Source organism: Molothrus ater, chromosome 27 (assembly GCF_012460135.2).
Source record: "Molothrus ater isolate BHLD 08-10-18 breed brown headed cowbird chromosome 27, BPBGC_Mater_1.1, whole genome shotgun sequence".
Classification (NCBI taxonomy): domain Eukaryota; kingdom Metazoa; phylum Chordata; class Aves; order Passeriformes; family Icteridae; genus Molothrus; species Molothrus ater.
The window spans coordinates 2767822-2780817 of record NC_050504.2 but is presented as its reverse complement, the minus strand read 5'-3'; the positions used below and the strand labels follow the sequence as shown (position 1 = coordinate 2780817).

The 12996-nt window shown below is 51.9% G+C and overlaps 1 protein-coding gene across 2 annotated transcripts in view; it reads left to right on the top strand.

The window, feature by feature from the left end:
- Positions 1-26: 26 nt before the first annotated feature.
- FBXL20 (F-box and leucine rich repeat protein 20) overlaps positions 27-12996 on the top strand; it is a 40512-nt gene continuing 27542 nt past the window's right edge. The window contains exon 1 of one of the 2 annotated variants that reach the window (XM_036398736.2): positions 27-152. In XM_036398736.2, coding sequence (XP_036254629.1) covers positions 132-152 — 21 coding nt within the window. In that variant the 5' untranslated portion in view covers positions 27-131. Of the gene's footprint in view, positions 153-390; positions 1186-12996 lie in introns of those variants that run through there. The other variant, XM_036398735.2, reaches the window with a different exon arrangement.

The window sequence follows — 12996 nt, the reverse complement described above, 5'->3', positions numbered from 1 at the left end:
CCCCCCCCCCTCTCCCGGGACCCCCGATCCCCGCAGCCCCCCGGACACGGGGGGGAGCATCCTGCGGGCCGGGGGGGGTCCCGCAGCGCCGGCACCGGGGGCAGGGGGCGGGAGGAGCCCGCGGCGGCGCGATGGGGGCGGCGGCCTGCGGGGTAGGTGGGGGGGAGCCTCGGTCGTGTGTGTGTGTCCCCGGTTGCGTATGTGTCCCCCCGGTTGTGTGTGTGTCCCCGGTCGTCTGTGTATCTCCGGTTGTGTGTGTGTGTCCCCCCCAGTCGTGTGTGTGTCCCCGGTCGTGTGTGTGTGTCCCCGGTTGTGTGTCTCCGGTCGTGTGTGTGTCCCCCCCGTCGTGTGTGTGTCCCTCTCCCCGGGACAACCCCGGACCCGCATCCTCAGGGCAGCCCCCGGCTCCGGGACCCCCTCCCCTCCCTCTCTTTTCCGCACCCCCCTTTTCTCCCCGGGGTTTCCCCGTCCTCTCCCCTCGCTCCATTCAAAGCCCCCATTCCCCACCCTGGTGTGAGCCCCTCTCCCTCTCTCCTCCCTCCCCTCTCCCTCTCCCCGGTCCTTTCCCCCCGGCTCCGGGACCCCCTCCCCTCTCCAGCCCCGCTTCCGTCCCCCTCTTTTCCGCACCCCCTTTTCTCCCGCTTCCCCTGTCCTCTCCCAAAGCCCCCATTCCTCGCTGTGCTCCCCTCTCCCTCCCTTCCCTCTCCCTCTCGTCCCCCTCTTTCCGCACCCTCCTTTTCTCCCCGGGGGCACTCCCGGTTCCCCCATCCTTTCCCAAAGCCCTCATTCTCCACCTCGCTATGCGACCCTCTCCCTCTCTTTTCCTCCCCTCCCCTTCTTTTCCGCACCCTCCTTTTCTCCCGCTTCCCCTCTCCTCTCCCAAAGCCCTCATTCCCCGCTGTGCGCCCCTCTCTCCTCTCTCCCTTCCCTCTCCCCTCTCCCCGTCCTCCCCTCCCTCTCCCCGTCCTCCCCCTCCCCGCGGCGCTGTCCAATCAGCGCTCCCGTTGCTGGCAGGTGCGCAGTGTTTTTGTTTTGGGTCGAAGTTGAGGCCGGAGCGGACGCGGCGGCGGCGCCGGGCGGAGGCCGCGGCTCCGGCACCCCCGAACCCCCCGGGCCCCGCGCCGCCCCCGCGCCGGCCCCGCCATGCGCAGGGAGATGAACGGGGTCACTAAGAGCCGCTTTGAGGTGAGGCCCCGGCCGGTCCCGCGGGGGGAGGCCCGGCCTGGCCCGGCGGAGGAGGAGCGGGGGGGACCGGGCCGCGCTGTGGGCGACCCCCCCCGAGGGCCCTGGGGACCCTCCCCGGCCCCGGCCCGGACAGCGCGGGCACGGGGGGGGCTGTGTGAATGGGGCTGGGATGGGGGGTGGTCGAGAGCTGTGCCCCCCGGGTTTGGGGTGCCTTTGGTGTGACATTTGTCCCCTCCACCCTTCATTTTCGGGGGGATGTTCTGTTGAGGGATATAAACTCCCTGTGAATGGCGCTGGGATGGGGGGCTCAGGATGAGGGGCTCAGAGCTGTGCCCCCCCCGGGTTTGGGTTGCCTTTGGTGTAATATTTCTCCCACTCCCCCATTTTTGGGGGGATGTTCTGTTGACGGATATAATCTCCCTGTGAATGGCGCTGGGATGGGGGGCTCAGGATGAGGGGCTCAGAGCTGTGCCCCCCAGGTTTGGGGGGCCGTTGCTGTGACATTCCTCCCCTGCACCCCCCATTTTTGGGGGGGATGTTCTGTTGATGGATGTGAACCCCTCCTGGGGTGCTGTGAATGGGGCTGGGATGAGGGGGTTCGAGATGAGGGGCTCAGAGCTGTGCCCCCCGGGTTTGGGGTTCCTTGGTGTGATATTTCTCCCTTCCACCCCCCATTTTTGGGGGGGATGTTCTGTTGAGGGATATAAACTCCCTGTGAATGGGGCAGGGATGAGGGGCTCAGAGCTGTGTCCCCCGGCTTTGGGGGTCGTTGCTGTGACATTTCCCCCCTGCACCCCCCCATTTTTGGGGGTTATTCTGTTGGTGGATGTGAACTCCCGCAGGGGGGGTCTGTAAATGGGGCTGGGGGTGACTTTGGGGACAAGGAGATGCTCAGGGCTGTGCCCCCCGGGTTTTGGGGGCTGATTTTAAACTCCTCCCTGCCCCGTTTTTGGGGGGTCCCGTGGGGGGCTCAGTGTGAATGAGGCTGGGGAGGGTCTGTGGGTATTGGGTGAGGGGGGGGCTCATGCCTTGACTCCCGGATTTGGGGTGCTCAGTGTGAAGCCTCTCCCCCCTCCATCCCTTTTGGGGAGGGGGTTCCCCCATCTCATTCCCTCCTCTCAATGGGGCTGGGGAGAATCGAGGGGGTGCGAGTTTGGGGGGGGGGGGCGGGGGTGTTGGGGGTGTTGCCGATGTGAAACTTCTCCCCCACCCCATTTTGGGGGTCCCGGGGGGGGGGGGAGGTTTTGGGGGGGTCACAGCTGCTCCCAACGTGTTGCTGCGGGTGCGAGCGCTGCCAGCCAAGTTGATGCCGGAGCAGGAGATGTGGGGAAAACGCGCCTGGAAAACACCACGAGAGCCTTTGGGGAGCGGGGCTGGGGGGGATAAAAGGAGCCCCCAGCGCCGCTTTTTTAAGTTTTAGCTGGGAAGGGGGGGAAAAAAAATTTGCTTACGGGGAGGTGGGGGATGGAGAGGACGGAAGGAGAGGAGGGTAAACAATGAGATCTATTCAAAGGCCGTGGCACAAAGCGGAGCGTGGAGCCAGGGCGATTCCAGCCGCATTGTTGTCCCAGCTGTCTTCCCGTGGGAGGAGGAGGAGGAGGAGGAGGGGGTAGGGAGGAAGGGCAGCGGCGGGATTTACTTCCCATCGCTGCCAGAGGCTGTGGAGGATGGAAATCCCTGCTCGCTGCTTCTCCGGACTGCCCGGCCCTTCTAGGGGACAAAAAAGAGCCTGGAATGGTAAAAACGGGGCTGTAGCAGAGGGGTGGGATGGCGGTGCGGGGCAAATGCTGGGGAGCGGTGACCTGGAGAGGCCCTGGGGGCAATTCCTCAGCCCTGGGGGTGAGGAAGGGGCAGGACACGCTGGTGGTCCCACACTGCACCTGGGATTGTTTTCTTCCTCCATCGGATCCGTGTGAGAGCTGGGAGTTGGGGTGGGCTCAGGTGGTTTAAGTGTTGTAATATTGAAATTGTTTCTGTGGCACTGAAAGCGCTGGGATCACCCTGGGAGCTCCAGAGAGGAGCCTGCACGTGAGCCCTGCATTATCCAGGCTTATTGTATTTACTGTTCTGGGCTCTTCTTGCCTGCACAGATTTTTTGATTGATTTTTTTTTTTTAACCCTCTGAGAGCTATTATTATTATTATTATTATTATTATTATTATTATTATTATTATTATTATTATTATTATTATTATTTTGCACTGCTGCAGAGTGGCTGGATGCAGAGTAAAAGCAGGTTGGTGGCAGATTTTGAGGAGAAATGTTTTGTAGATAGAACATCAACATCCTTTGCTTCCTCAGCCTTGCAGTGCTGGAGTTGATTCCAGTTTTGGGAGGGTTTTCATCAGGGTTGCACCAGGACACGATGAACCCAATTCATTGGGGAAAAAGAGTAGGGAAAGGCTTTGTTTGGCCTGTTTTGGGTGGGGATTTTTTTTTCTTCTGGAATGTTATTTTCTTCTCATAGTAAAAAAAAAACAAAACCAACAGACAAGTTGGAAAAGGAGCAAAATGCTCGAGGAGCCTTTGAGGCCTAAAATTAATTTTTTAAACCTATATTTATACAGGAAGAGTTGGTGTGTTATAGAAAGGATTATTTTGGCCTGCAAGAAGTGCCTTTAAACATCATCCTGTTTCTTGGCTGTTGTGGTTGCTGTGTTCTGTGGCTGCCCCATCCCTGGAAGTGTCCAAGGCCAGGTTGGAGAGGGAGAATCTGGGACAGTGGGAGGTGTCCCTGCCATGGCAGGGGTGGCACTGGATGGGTTTGAAGGTCCCTTCCATCCCAAACCACTCCATGATTATAAATCTGAAGGAATCCTTTATTTCCCCAGCATGGATTACCTCTGTCCCACTCACCTGGATAACCTGGAAAGCTTTAGGGCTGTTTTCCTTTAAATTTGTCATTTTCCACTGAGCTTATGTTGGTCAGAAGAATTTCCAAAATGTGTGTTCACACTTAGATTTCTTTTCCAGAGGGGCAGAATGGGTGGAAATTCCTCTGTGCTTCCTAGAAACCGGTTTGTGGTGGTTGTGGAGAGTTCACATTTCATGGGACAGGGGGAAAATCGGGCAGGAATGTCTGGACACTGGGAGCTGCTCCTCAGAGCTGAGGAATATTGTCAGGTCATGAAGGCAGTGGGTGTTTAATTCTCCTCTTCCTCCTCCTCTTCCTCCTCCTCACCTGTGGGTACTGCAGGGGCAGCCTGGCTGAGCAAGGGGAAGTAGGGCCTTTGAGTCTGCAATGTTATTTTGGGGTAAAAAGAACCAGATCTGGGGCTGTGACTAATACATTGTGTCTGTCCCAGGCTTGAAATAACGGGTGAGTTGCAGAGGGGGAGGCTGGGGTGGGTTTGCACTCATTTATTGTCTTTTGTAAACAGATTCCTGAGCCATTGTTGTTGGGTAATTCACAAACCCACTCGTGAGGGGGGGATAATAATAATAATAATAATAATAATAATAATAATAATAATAATAACAATAATTCCTTGCTGGAGGAAGAAAATATGGGCAGAGCTCCTTACATTGGATTTGCATGTGGGTTTCTGCTTCCAGGAAGAGTGGAATTCTCTTTTTCCTGGGAATGCCATGGAGCATATTGGGATTAGTCCCTTTACAGGAGGTGTGGCCACCACAGAGAAAATCAGCACTTACTGCAGCAAAGCAAACAAAAAGGGAAAACATTACCCAGATTGACTCCTAATTCTCTCTGGTGTTGGTTTCGTGTGGAACATGCCCCAGCAGATCCCAATCCATATTTTTTGGGGATTTCTCAGCTTCCTGCCTGATGAAGAGCAGCCAAATAACAGCAGAGAGGAGAGGAGGCATCTCCTGGTGCTTGGGAGGATTCATCCACCAAGGCCCAAGTTCTCTTCTCCATCTTCCCATGCCCTGGGATGTCACCTGGAGCTGTCCTGGGTTTCCTTGTAGGGATTAAATAATTCCAGATTTATTTTTTTTTCCTTCCTCTGACTGGGAACCACCTGTGTAGTCTCCTCTACATCCTCAGAAGCAGCAGCACACAAAAAGCTCCATCCTCTCCAGCTTCCTCTGGGAGTCTCCAGAGCCTGCAGTGGGCAGGAGCTGCTCCTGGGGCGTCCATGGGGGCAGTCTGTCCTGGTACAAATGAAATTTTGGCAACTCCAGGGATGTCTCTGAGGAGTGAGAGTCTGTGCTGAGCCTTGGGGAGCACCTTCAGCCTGAGAAATGGCATTTCTGTGCTGGATTCAATCCTCAGTGTGAGGGAATCCTGACCTTTCTGAGCTCCTGGAGTTCCCAGGTCTTGTTTGACTGTAAAAATGTGAAATGAGCTAAGCTGGCTGCAAATTGGGAAACTTCAAATGCTCCAAAATCGAGCTGCCTTCTAATAATTAATCCTGTCTGTGTTCAGAAATTGAATAATCTCACTGACCCTAATCCCATTTTGGAATCTGCTGCATTTCTGCCTCTGGAATGCTGTTGCTGTAATTTCAGGGGGTTTTGGCTCTTTAGGGCTGATCCTTTTGGGGTTTTCCCTGCTCCCTTTCCTGGGCTGCTCCTTGTGCTCCTGGCTGGGCCTTTGCTGTTCCAAGGAATGGAGGTTGTGCAAACAGAGGGACACAAACAGGGCAGGGAGCAGGGAAAACTTTGCCCTGACTCTCCTTGCAAAAACTGATGTAACACCATGGAATCTGATTTTATATGGGAAGAGAAACTGGTGGTGACATAACCCAGGGAACACCTGAGGTTGCACAGCTGGAACAGGTTTATTTTTTGATGCTATCTAACAATGTGGCTCATAGATAATGAGAAAAACTGTAAAAAAATAAAGATTTGGGAGGGGGGGGGGAGTGTCCAAGCTGATGGATTTTCCATATTCCTGTTCACTCCTCCACCCTCTTTTATTTTGAATTTTGCTGTCGTGCCACATCACACGTAACACTCTTTAAACCAGGGCAGGTGAATAATAAATACCAAACTGTTCATTTATTTGGTTCAAAGTGGTGGTTGAAAGGATGAGATGGGAAGAGATGTCAACCACAAGTTGTGTTTCACACCCTCACGTGCTGCTGCTGTGCCTCGAGTAGAGGGAAGAAGGATTTGGGGAGATTTGGAGCAAAAATGGCTTCTGCAAAAGGGGTTTGGCCCAGGGAGACTGGGGGGGTCCAGCAGGAAAATGGTTTTGAACCTCAGCCTGTGTGAGCCCAGAGACAGCACTGCTCTCCCAAATTTGTATTCCTATTTTTGCCCCAAATAGGATTCAATTCTTCCCTCTCCCTCTGCCAGGAGTTGTGTGAATGAGTTGGGTGACCCAGACCTGGTGTCTCCTAAATATTGTTTTTATTTTTATTGCTGTTTTTGTCCCAAATAGGATTCACTTCCTTCTCCCCCTGGCAGGGGCTGGGTGACAATGGGAGTGTTGGCCCTGGCAAATTTTACAGAATCCCAGCACATTTTGGGTTGGAAGGGCCTTAAAGCCCATCCAGTTCCACCCCCACCAGGGACACAGGAGTTTTTCCATGGTAAGGAAAAAGGAGAGGGTTTTAAATGGAAAAAGGAGAGGGTTTTAAATGGAAAAAGGAGAGGGTTTTAAATGAAAAAAAGGAAAGGATTTTAAATGGAAAAAGGAGAGGGTTTTAAATGGAAAAAGGAGAGGGTTTTAAATGGAAAAAGGAGAGGGTTTTAAATGGAAAAAGGAAAGGGTTTTAGATGGAAAAAGGAGAGGGTTTTAAATGGAAAAAGGAGAGGGTTTTAAATGGAAAAAGGAGAGGGTTTTAAATGGAAAAAGGAGAGGGTTTTAAATGGAAAAAGGAGAGGGTTTTAAATGGAAAAAGGAGAGGGTTTTAAATGGAAAAAAGGAGAGATTTGGATACTGGGAAGAAATTCCTCCCTGTGGGGGTGGTGAGACCCTGGCACAGATTCCCAGAGCAGCTGTGGCTGCCCCTGCACCCCTGGCAGTGCCCGGGGCTGGACAGGGCCCTGGGACAGTGGGAGGTGTCCCTGCCATGGCAGGGGTGGCACTGGGGGACCTTTAAGGTTCCCCCAACCCAAACCATCCCCATGATTTCGTGTCTGACCCCAGTGAGGGATTTCCTGGCTGCTGCTGGGGGTGAACAGCCCAGGGTGACTCCACTGGGAGCTGCTGCTTGGAGCAGCTCCCACAAGGGACATTTGGGGCATCCCAGGTGGCCCTGGGGACAGGGGCTGTGCAGGAAAGGGACTCAGGGCTGGCACATCCCATTTCTTTGGGACACCATCATTAACTGGGGCCTGGGACACTGCAGTAATTACTGTTTTCGCTGGCTGGGAGCTTCCTTTGAGTCACACATTGGGAAAGTCAGCCCTGGGAGGGTTTTATCCTCCCTGATCCGGGCTGAAACCGGGATCTGCACGGCCCTGAGGAGGAGCCAGCACCCCCTCATTGGGGTTTGGGCAGCCCTGCCTGATCCCACAGTTCTCCTTTGGGACAATCTCCCCCCCCCATGCCCTTCACACCTCAGCTCTGGTGGATTTTTTTATTTAAGACACCATCATTTGGCTTTATTTCCCAATATTTATGCCAATGATCCCAGCATCTTCTTACATAATAGCTGGATACAAAGCCAGCAGTGAAAAAAAACCACCTTATTACCAATAATAATCATAGTAATAATGACAATATTACCAGTAATAATAACAAAATTGCAGGTGTTGGGGAGGGGCAGAACTATAATTTATCAAAGCAGCTTATTTGAATTGTGATGAGCCTCAGAGAGCTGGGTGAGTCTTTGGTTTAGGCTGAAAATAGTGAATCATGTCTCAGGTTTTGGCTTTGATTTTTTTTTTTTATTTTTAATCCATCCTAAGTGTATTTGTAGTAAATTGTTGCCCTGCTAAAATGAGCTTCTAAAAAGATAAAAATAAATGCAGGTAGTGGGTGTTCAATGGCCAGGGACTGCAACACGCTGTCTTGAGAAAGTCAGGAAGTCTTTGTCTTATTTATGCTCTTCCTTTTTGGGTCTGGATGTTGTTCTTATGGGCAGGGCTGTGTATTTCAAACCTTGGCAGGTGTTTGTGACAGAGCAGCACCATTTGCCATCAGAAATCTGTTCTGGGCCACCTTAGGTGTCACCTGTGGGGAGCTGAGCTTGGAGTAACCCTGACAGCCGGGATGGGCTTGGTGCTGCCCCATCCCTGCCTGTGCCTGATGCCAGGGAGGGGTTTTCTCATTCAGCTGCTGAGGAATTAAAGCTGAATTCAAGCTGATTAATTGAGAGCTGCTGCTGCTGCTCCCTGAGCTGTGCCCAGGCTGCTCCAGGTCCTGCCAGGGCCGCTCGGATGCCGCCGGTGACCCTCGGGTAACTCGGGGCTGGGATTGGGGTTGAGGTTTCAGCTGAGCACAGCGAGGGGTCAGGGCTGGTTTGGGGAGAACTGGCTGGCAGGCGGGACTGGGGCAGGAGGACAAAACAGGTGAACAAAAAGAGGCTGAATGTACCTGGAGCAGATTCTGGAGGGGAACCCTTTCAGTGGGAGCTGAAATGGGAGTTGTGGTTCACACCCGCACTGTGCTGCTGCTGTGGCCTGAGGAGAGGGAAGAGGGATCTGAGGAGATTTGGAAGTAAAAATCAGTTGGGGCTTGGCCCAGGCCACCAGGAAAATGCCTTTTGGCCTCAGCCTGTGTGATCCCAGCACCGCTCTCCCCAGTTTTTATTGCTGGTTTTGCCCCAAATAGGATTCACTTCTTCCTGCTCCCTCTGCCAGGAGTTGTGTGAATGGGTTGTGTGACAGTGTTGGCCCTGGCCAGGTGCTTTTACAGAATCCCAGCATATTTTGGGTTGGGGTTTTGGTATCTCACCTGTGCCTGTGGAGTTTCCCTTTCTGGAGGCAGCAGCACGACCTGGTCCATGCAGCACTGAGGGATTTCCCTGAGGGGTGTGCAGCAGGAAGAGCTTCATCCTGGCCTCCATTCCTGTAGGGTTTGATTGAGGTCTGGATCATTGCTGGTTCAAAAAACCTCAAAAAATGCTCTTTATTTAATGTATCCCAAATGCAGGCTGGGCTCAGGTAGCTCCTCCATCCCAGCAGGAATTGAAACTTTCCCAACCAAGCAGCGATGTGACAGTGCCCACCCAGCCCCCTGCCTATCCAGCTATTTTTAGGAATATTAAGCCTGTAATAAGCCTTTTGGGCTGGGCTCTATTTCTGTTTGTCCTGCTTAGTCAGGATTTTGCCTGGGCACAGCTCTGGTTGGGAGCCAGAGGGGCGAGCGTGGCTGGGGCAGGAGGGCAGCACCCACATTCCCATCCTGATCCTGACAGAGCATCCCTGCAGCCATTCTGGCAGCCTGGCCTCATCCAGCAGCCAGCCATGTCCTTGGAGACTTCATGCAGATGAAACTGGATGGGTTTTTCAATAAAATTCCCTGTGTAAGTACAGGCTGGAGGCAAAATTCCCTGGGTCGTGCATGTAAACAACTTCATTCTTTGGATGGCGTCCTCTGAGGAGCCCTTGGATTTCTCTGTCACTTCACTGTGACTTATCTCTGCAGTGGAATATTTTCTCTGCCTTCAGGAAGGCAGCTCAGCCCTGCTCCAGCTGCTGCTTCTCAAAATCTTGTCCTGGGAAGGGAACTGATGTCTCTCCTGTCTCTGTTGAGTTTTGTCACAGCAGTGGAGTTTTTTGCCCCAGATGAGCAGAACTGGAGGCAAGGTGTCAGTACATATTGAGCATGTTTGGAAGAAGTTGTTTCAAAGCTTCACTGAGCTTTTCTAAAGTGAATTCCACATTTTTGCTGTTGTTTTGTGGTTCGTGCTCAGCTGTTTTTACTGGATTGGAGTTGTGGGTGAGGTTTGCTGTGACTCTTGTCTTGTGTCAGTGACTGTACTGGGATTGTTCATCTCCATGTGGACCATGACAGATAAAATTGGTACAAATTCTACCAGAAATCCTGGAATTTGGGCTGGGAGCCAGCAGCCTTACAACTGGAGAAACCTCCCAGTGCATCTCAGAGTCCGAGTTTAAAACTGCAAAAATTCACACAGAGCTTTCAGAACACAAAAGACTTTTGGAGCTTGGAAACTTCATCTCCAAAGTGTCTTGATACAGACTGGGTGGGCTGTAAACTCCAAAATATTCAAGCTATGGATGTAATCCTTAATTTCTGCCATCAGTGGTCGATCCCCCACCTTTCCCAACCTAAAACCTATTTCCAGAGCACATGATTTGCTCTCTAATAATTAATAATTGCAGCCTGTTTTCTGCCTTGGTTTGAATTGCTTAATTTCCTGTGGTTATGTGCAGTTGTGGAGGGTCTGGCCAGCATTTCCTGGTGGATCAGGGCTCCCAGAACCCTGGAATATCCTGAGTTAGAGGGGGCCCATGAGGGCAGGGAGCTCCAGGCCTCACAGCAGCTGCAGTTTCATGCACACCATTACCCACAAGTTTGTCATCTCACACAGTTCCTGTCCCAAAAATAAACAAGTTTTGGAGCAGTTTAAAATCAAACTATTTACTAATATTTAATAGATGATGGTTTTAAATTCTGCATTGTTTCTTTGGCATGAGCTGTGCTTAGCACAGAGACGTGCAGCACTTTATTGCTTGTGTTTCTGGGAATGCTTTTTGCTTTTCTTTCCTGCCCACTTCTGTGGGTGTCTCTTGGTGGGTTTTGTACAGAAATGGGTGTCACCTTGGTGTCCTTCCCCCTGGGTGTCACCTTGGTGTCCTTCCCCTCTCTGTAGTGCCCTTGGTGCTGTGTTGGTGCTTCCCAGGCAGCCCCAGGCTCTCCAGAGGTGCCAGATCTGCTTCTTTTCCCTGGAGTGAACATCAAGGTGGATAATTCTGTCTCTTGCTGTCACAACTGACCCAGGTGCCTCCTGTAACCCTGCATCCACTAATTCCCTAAAGCTCTGAATTATCTTCATCCCTTTTTCTCCATTGAGCTTTGAATTTTGTGCTTTCAGGCGTTTGGGTTCAGAGTGGGCACCAGGAGGAGTTTTTAAATGAAATGAACATTGCACCTTGTGCTGAGTGTGGGGCTGTGGGAGCTTTGCCTTTTGGTCACTTTTGCCCATCCATTTTCATAAACTTCCTCAATTCCACAGAGTTTCATGTCCTTGCTTGCTGTACCATTGTAACTTTTTCTGCTTTCAGGCTCAGCTGCTGCTGCTACCTCTGATTTTTCTGTTCTTTCTCAGTCCTCCTTTTGCAGCTTTCTGGAATTCCTCTTACCTTTACCATTTCCCACAACTTTTGCCCATCTGTTTTCATAAACTCCCTCAGTTCCATAGAATTTCAGCCTGGTTTGGGTTGGACCTTAAATCCCACCCCAGCCATGGCAGGGACACCTCCCGCTGTCCCAGGCTGCTCCAAGCCCCATCCAGCCTGGCCTTGGGCACTGCCAGGGATCCAGGGGCAGCCCCAGCTGCTCTGGGAACTCCATTCCAGCCTCTCCCCACCCTCACAGGGAGGAATTTCTTCCCAAAATCCCCCGTGGCTTCACACAGCAGCGCAGTTGCGCTCCTTCTGTGTTTGCTACAGAATTGAAAATTTACATACAATAAAAATGTGGTTTTTTCTGTGTCCTGTCCAGGATAATTTCTTCTTTTGGACAACACCAAAGAGATGTTAGGAGAAGCAAACTTGGGGCTTTTAGTTTGCATCTCTTGAAGCATTTTGAAAGCCTGGAAGTCTAGAATAGCCACTGACATTTTTTCAGAGCTTTATTTTTGTATGGACTTGCCAGAAGGTCCCCATGTCCGTGGTATATTTAGCTGTACGTGCTGCCATGACTTAGCAAAATCCCAATTCCTGCCTCTGTTTTCTGCTGTTTTTCACCCAGCCTCTGCCATCTGAGCCTCAGGCTTTGAAGGAAGGCTGGAGAAAATAGGTCTGGAGATGCATCCAGGGTTCCAGGGAGGAGCAATTCCAGAGCTGAGGTTCTGCCCTGGAGCCCATCTCGCCCGGGCCCCGTCAGGGTTTAAGTCCAAGGACTATTTTTAGTAAGACAAAAAACAAACATTCCTTTAGATTAGTGCTGGTCAAAGGGAAACTCCTGCAGAAAGCAGCCTGGGGATGGCATTTGTGCTGGGACTGAGGTGAGATTTTCCTGCTGAGGGGTTTGATAGGCAGAGGAGGTTCCTGGCTGCTTCTGGAATCTTTGATTTAACCCTCCCTGCCCTTGTTCTGTTCTGATTCTTTTTTGGAAGTCTGTTCCTGCTCTCTGATTGCTCCTTTAATTTCTCTGATCCTTTTTTTTTAGGGAGGAGAGTCCTGATTCAAGGTCTGGGCAGTGCTGAGAAAGGCTTTGGATCTGTAACTGGGGGGGAAAGGAGCCACATCTCTTTTTCCCATAAATAATTCCTCTGCATTCCTCCTCCATCCTCCTAATCAATCAACTCATCCATTTAATTAGCTGCTCCTGTCCCAGATGTGCAGGTGCTGCTCTCCCAGCCTTGGCAATGTCTGTCCCCACCCACTGTGGCTCCAGAGTCACCTGGAGATGGGAGGGGAGAGTCCTGGGAGCTGGGAATGGCAAAAGCTCCATTTAATTAGCAGCAAATTGGGCTGAGAGCTGCCAGGCTGGTTTCTGCTCAGCACTTGTGATATTCCTGGTGGGAAGTGATCAAAGGGTCTGGGAGAGGAGCAGCACTTGTGGTGGATGGCATTTTGGGATGGAGGTTGGAGAGTTCCCACTTCAGCACCGTGCTCTGGGGTCTTGGCATAATTCAGAAGAAAACTGGGATTTGGGAGCACAGCCTGTGACTCTGAAATCCTGGGGTTTGGTGTTCCTCAATGCCCAGCTTTCCACCACCAAATGGAGCATTTAAAGGGCCATTTAGTGGCAGTAGATTG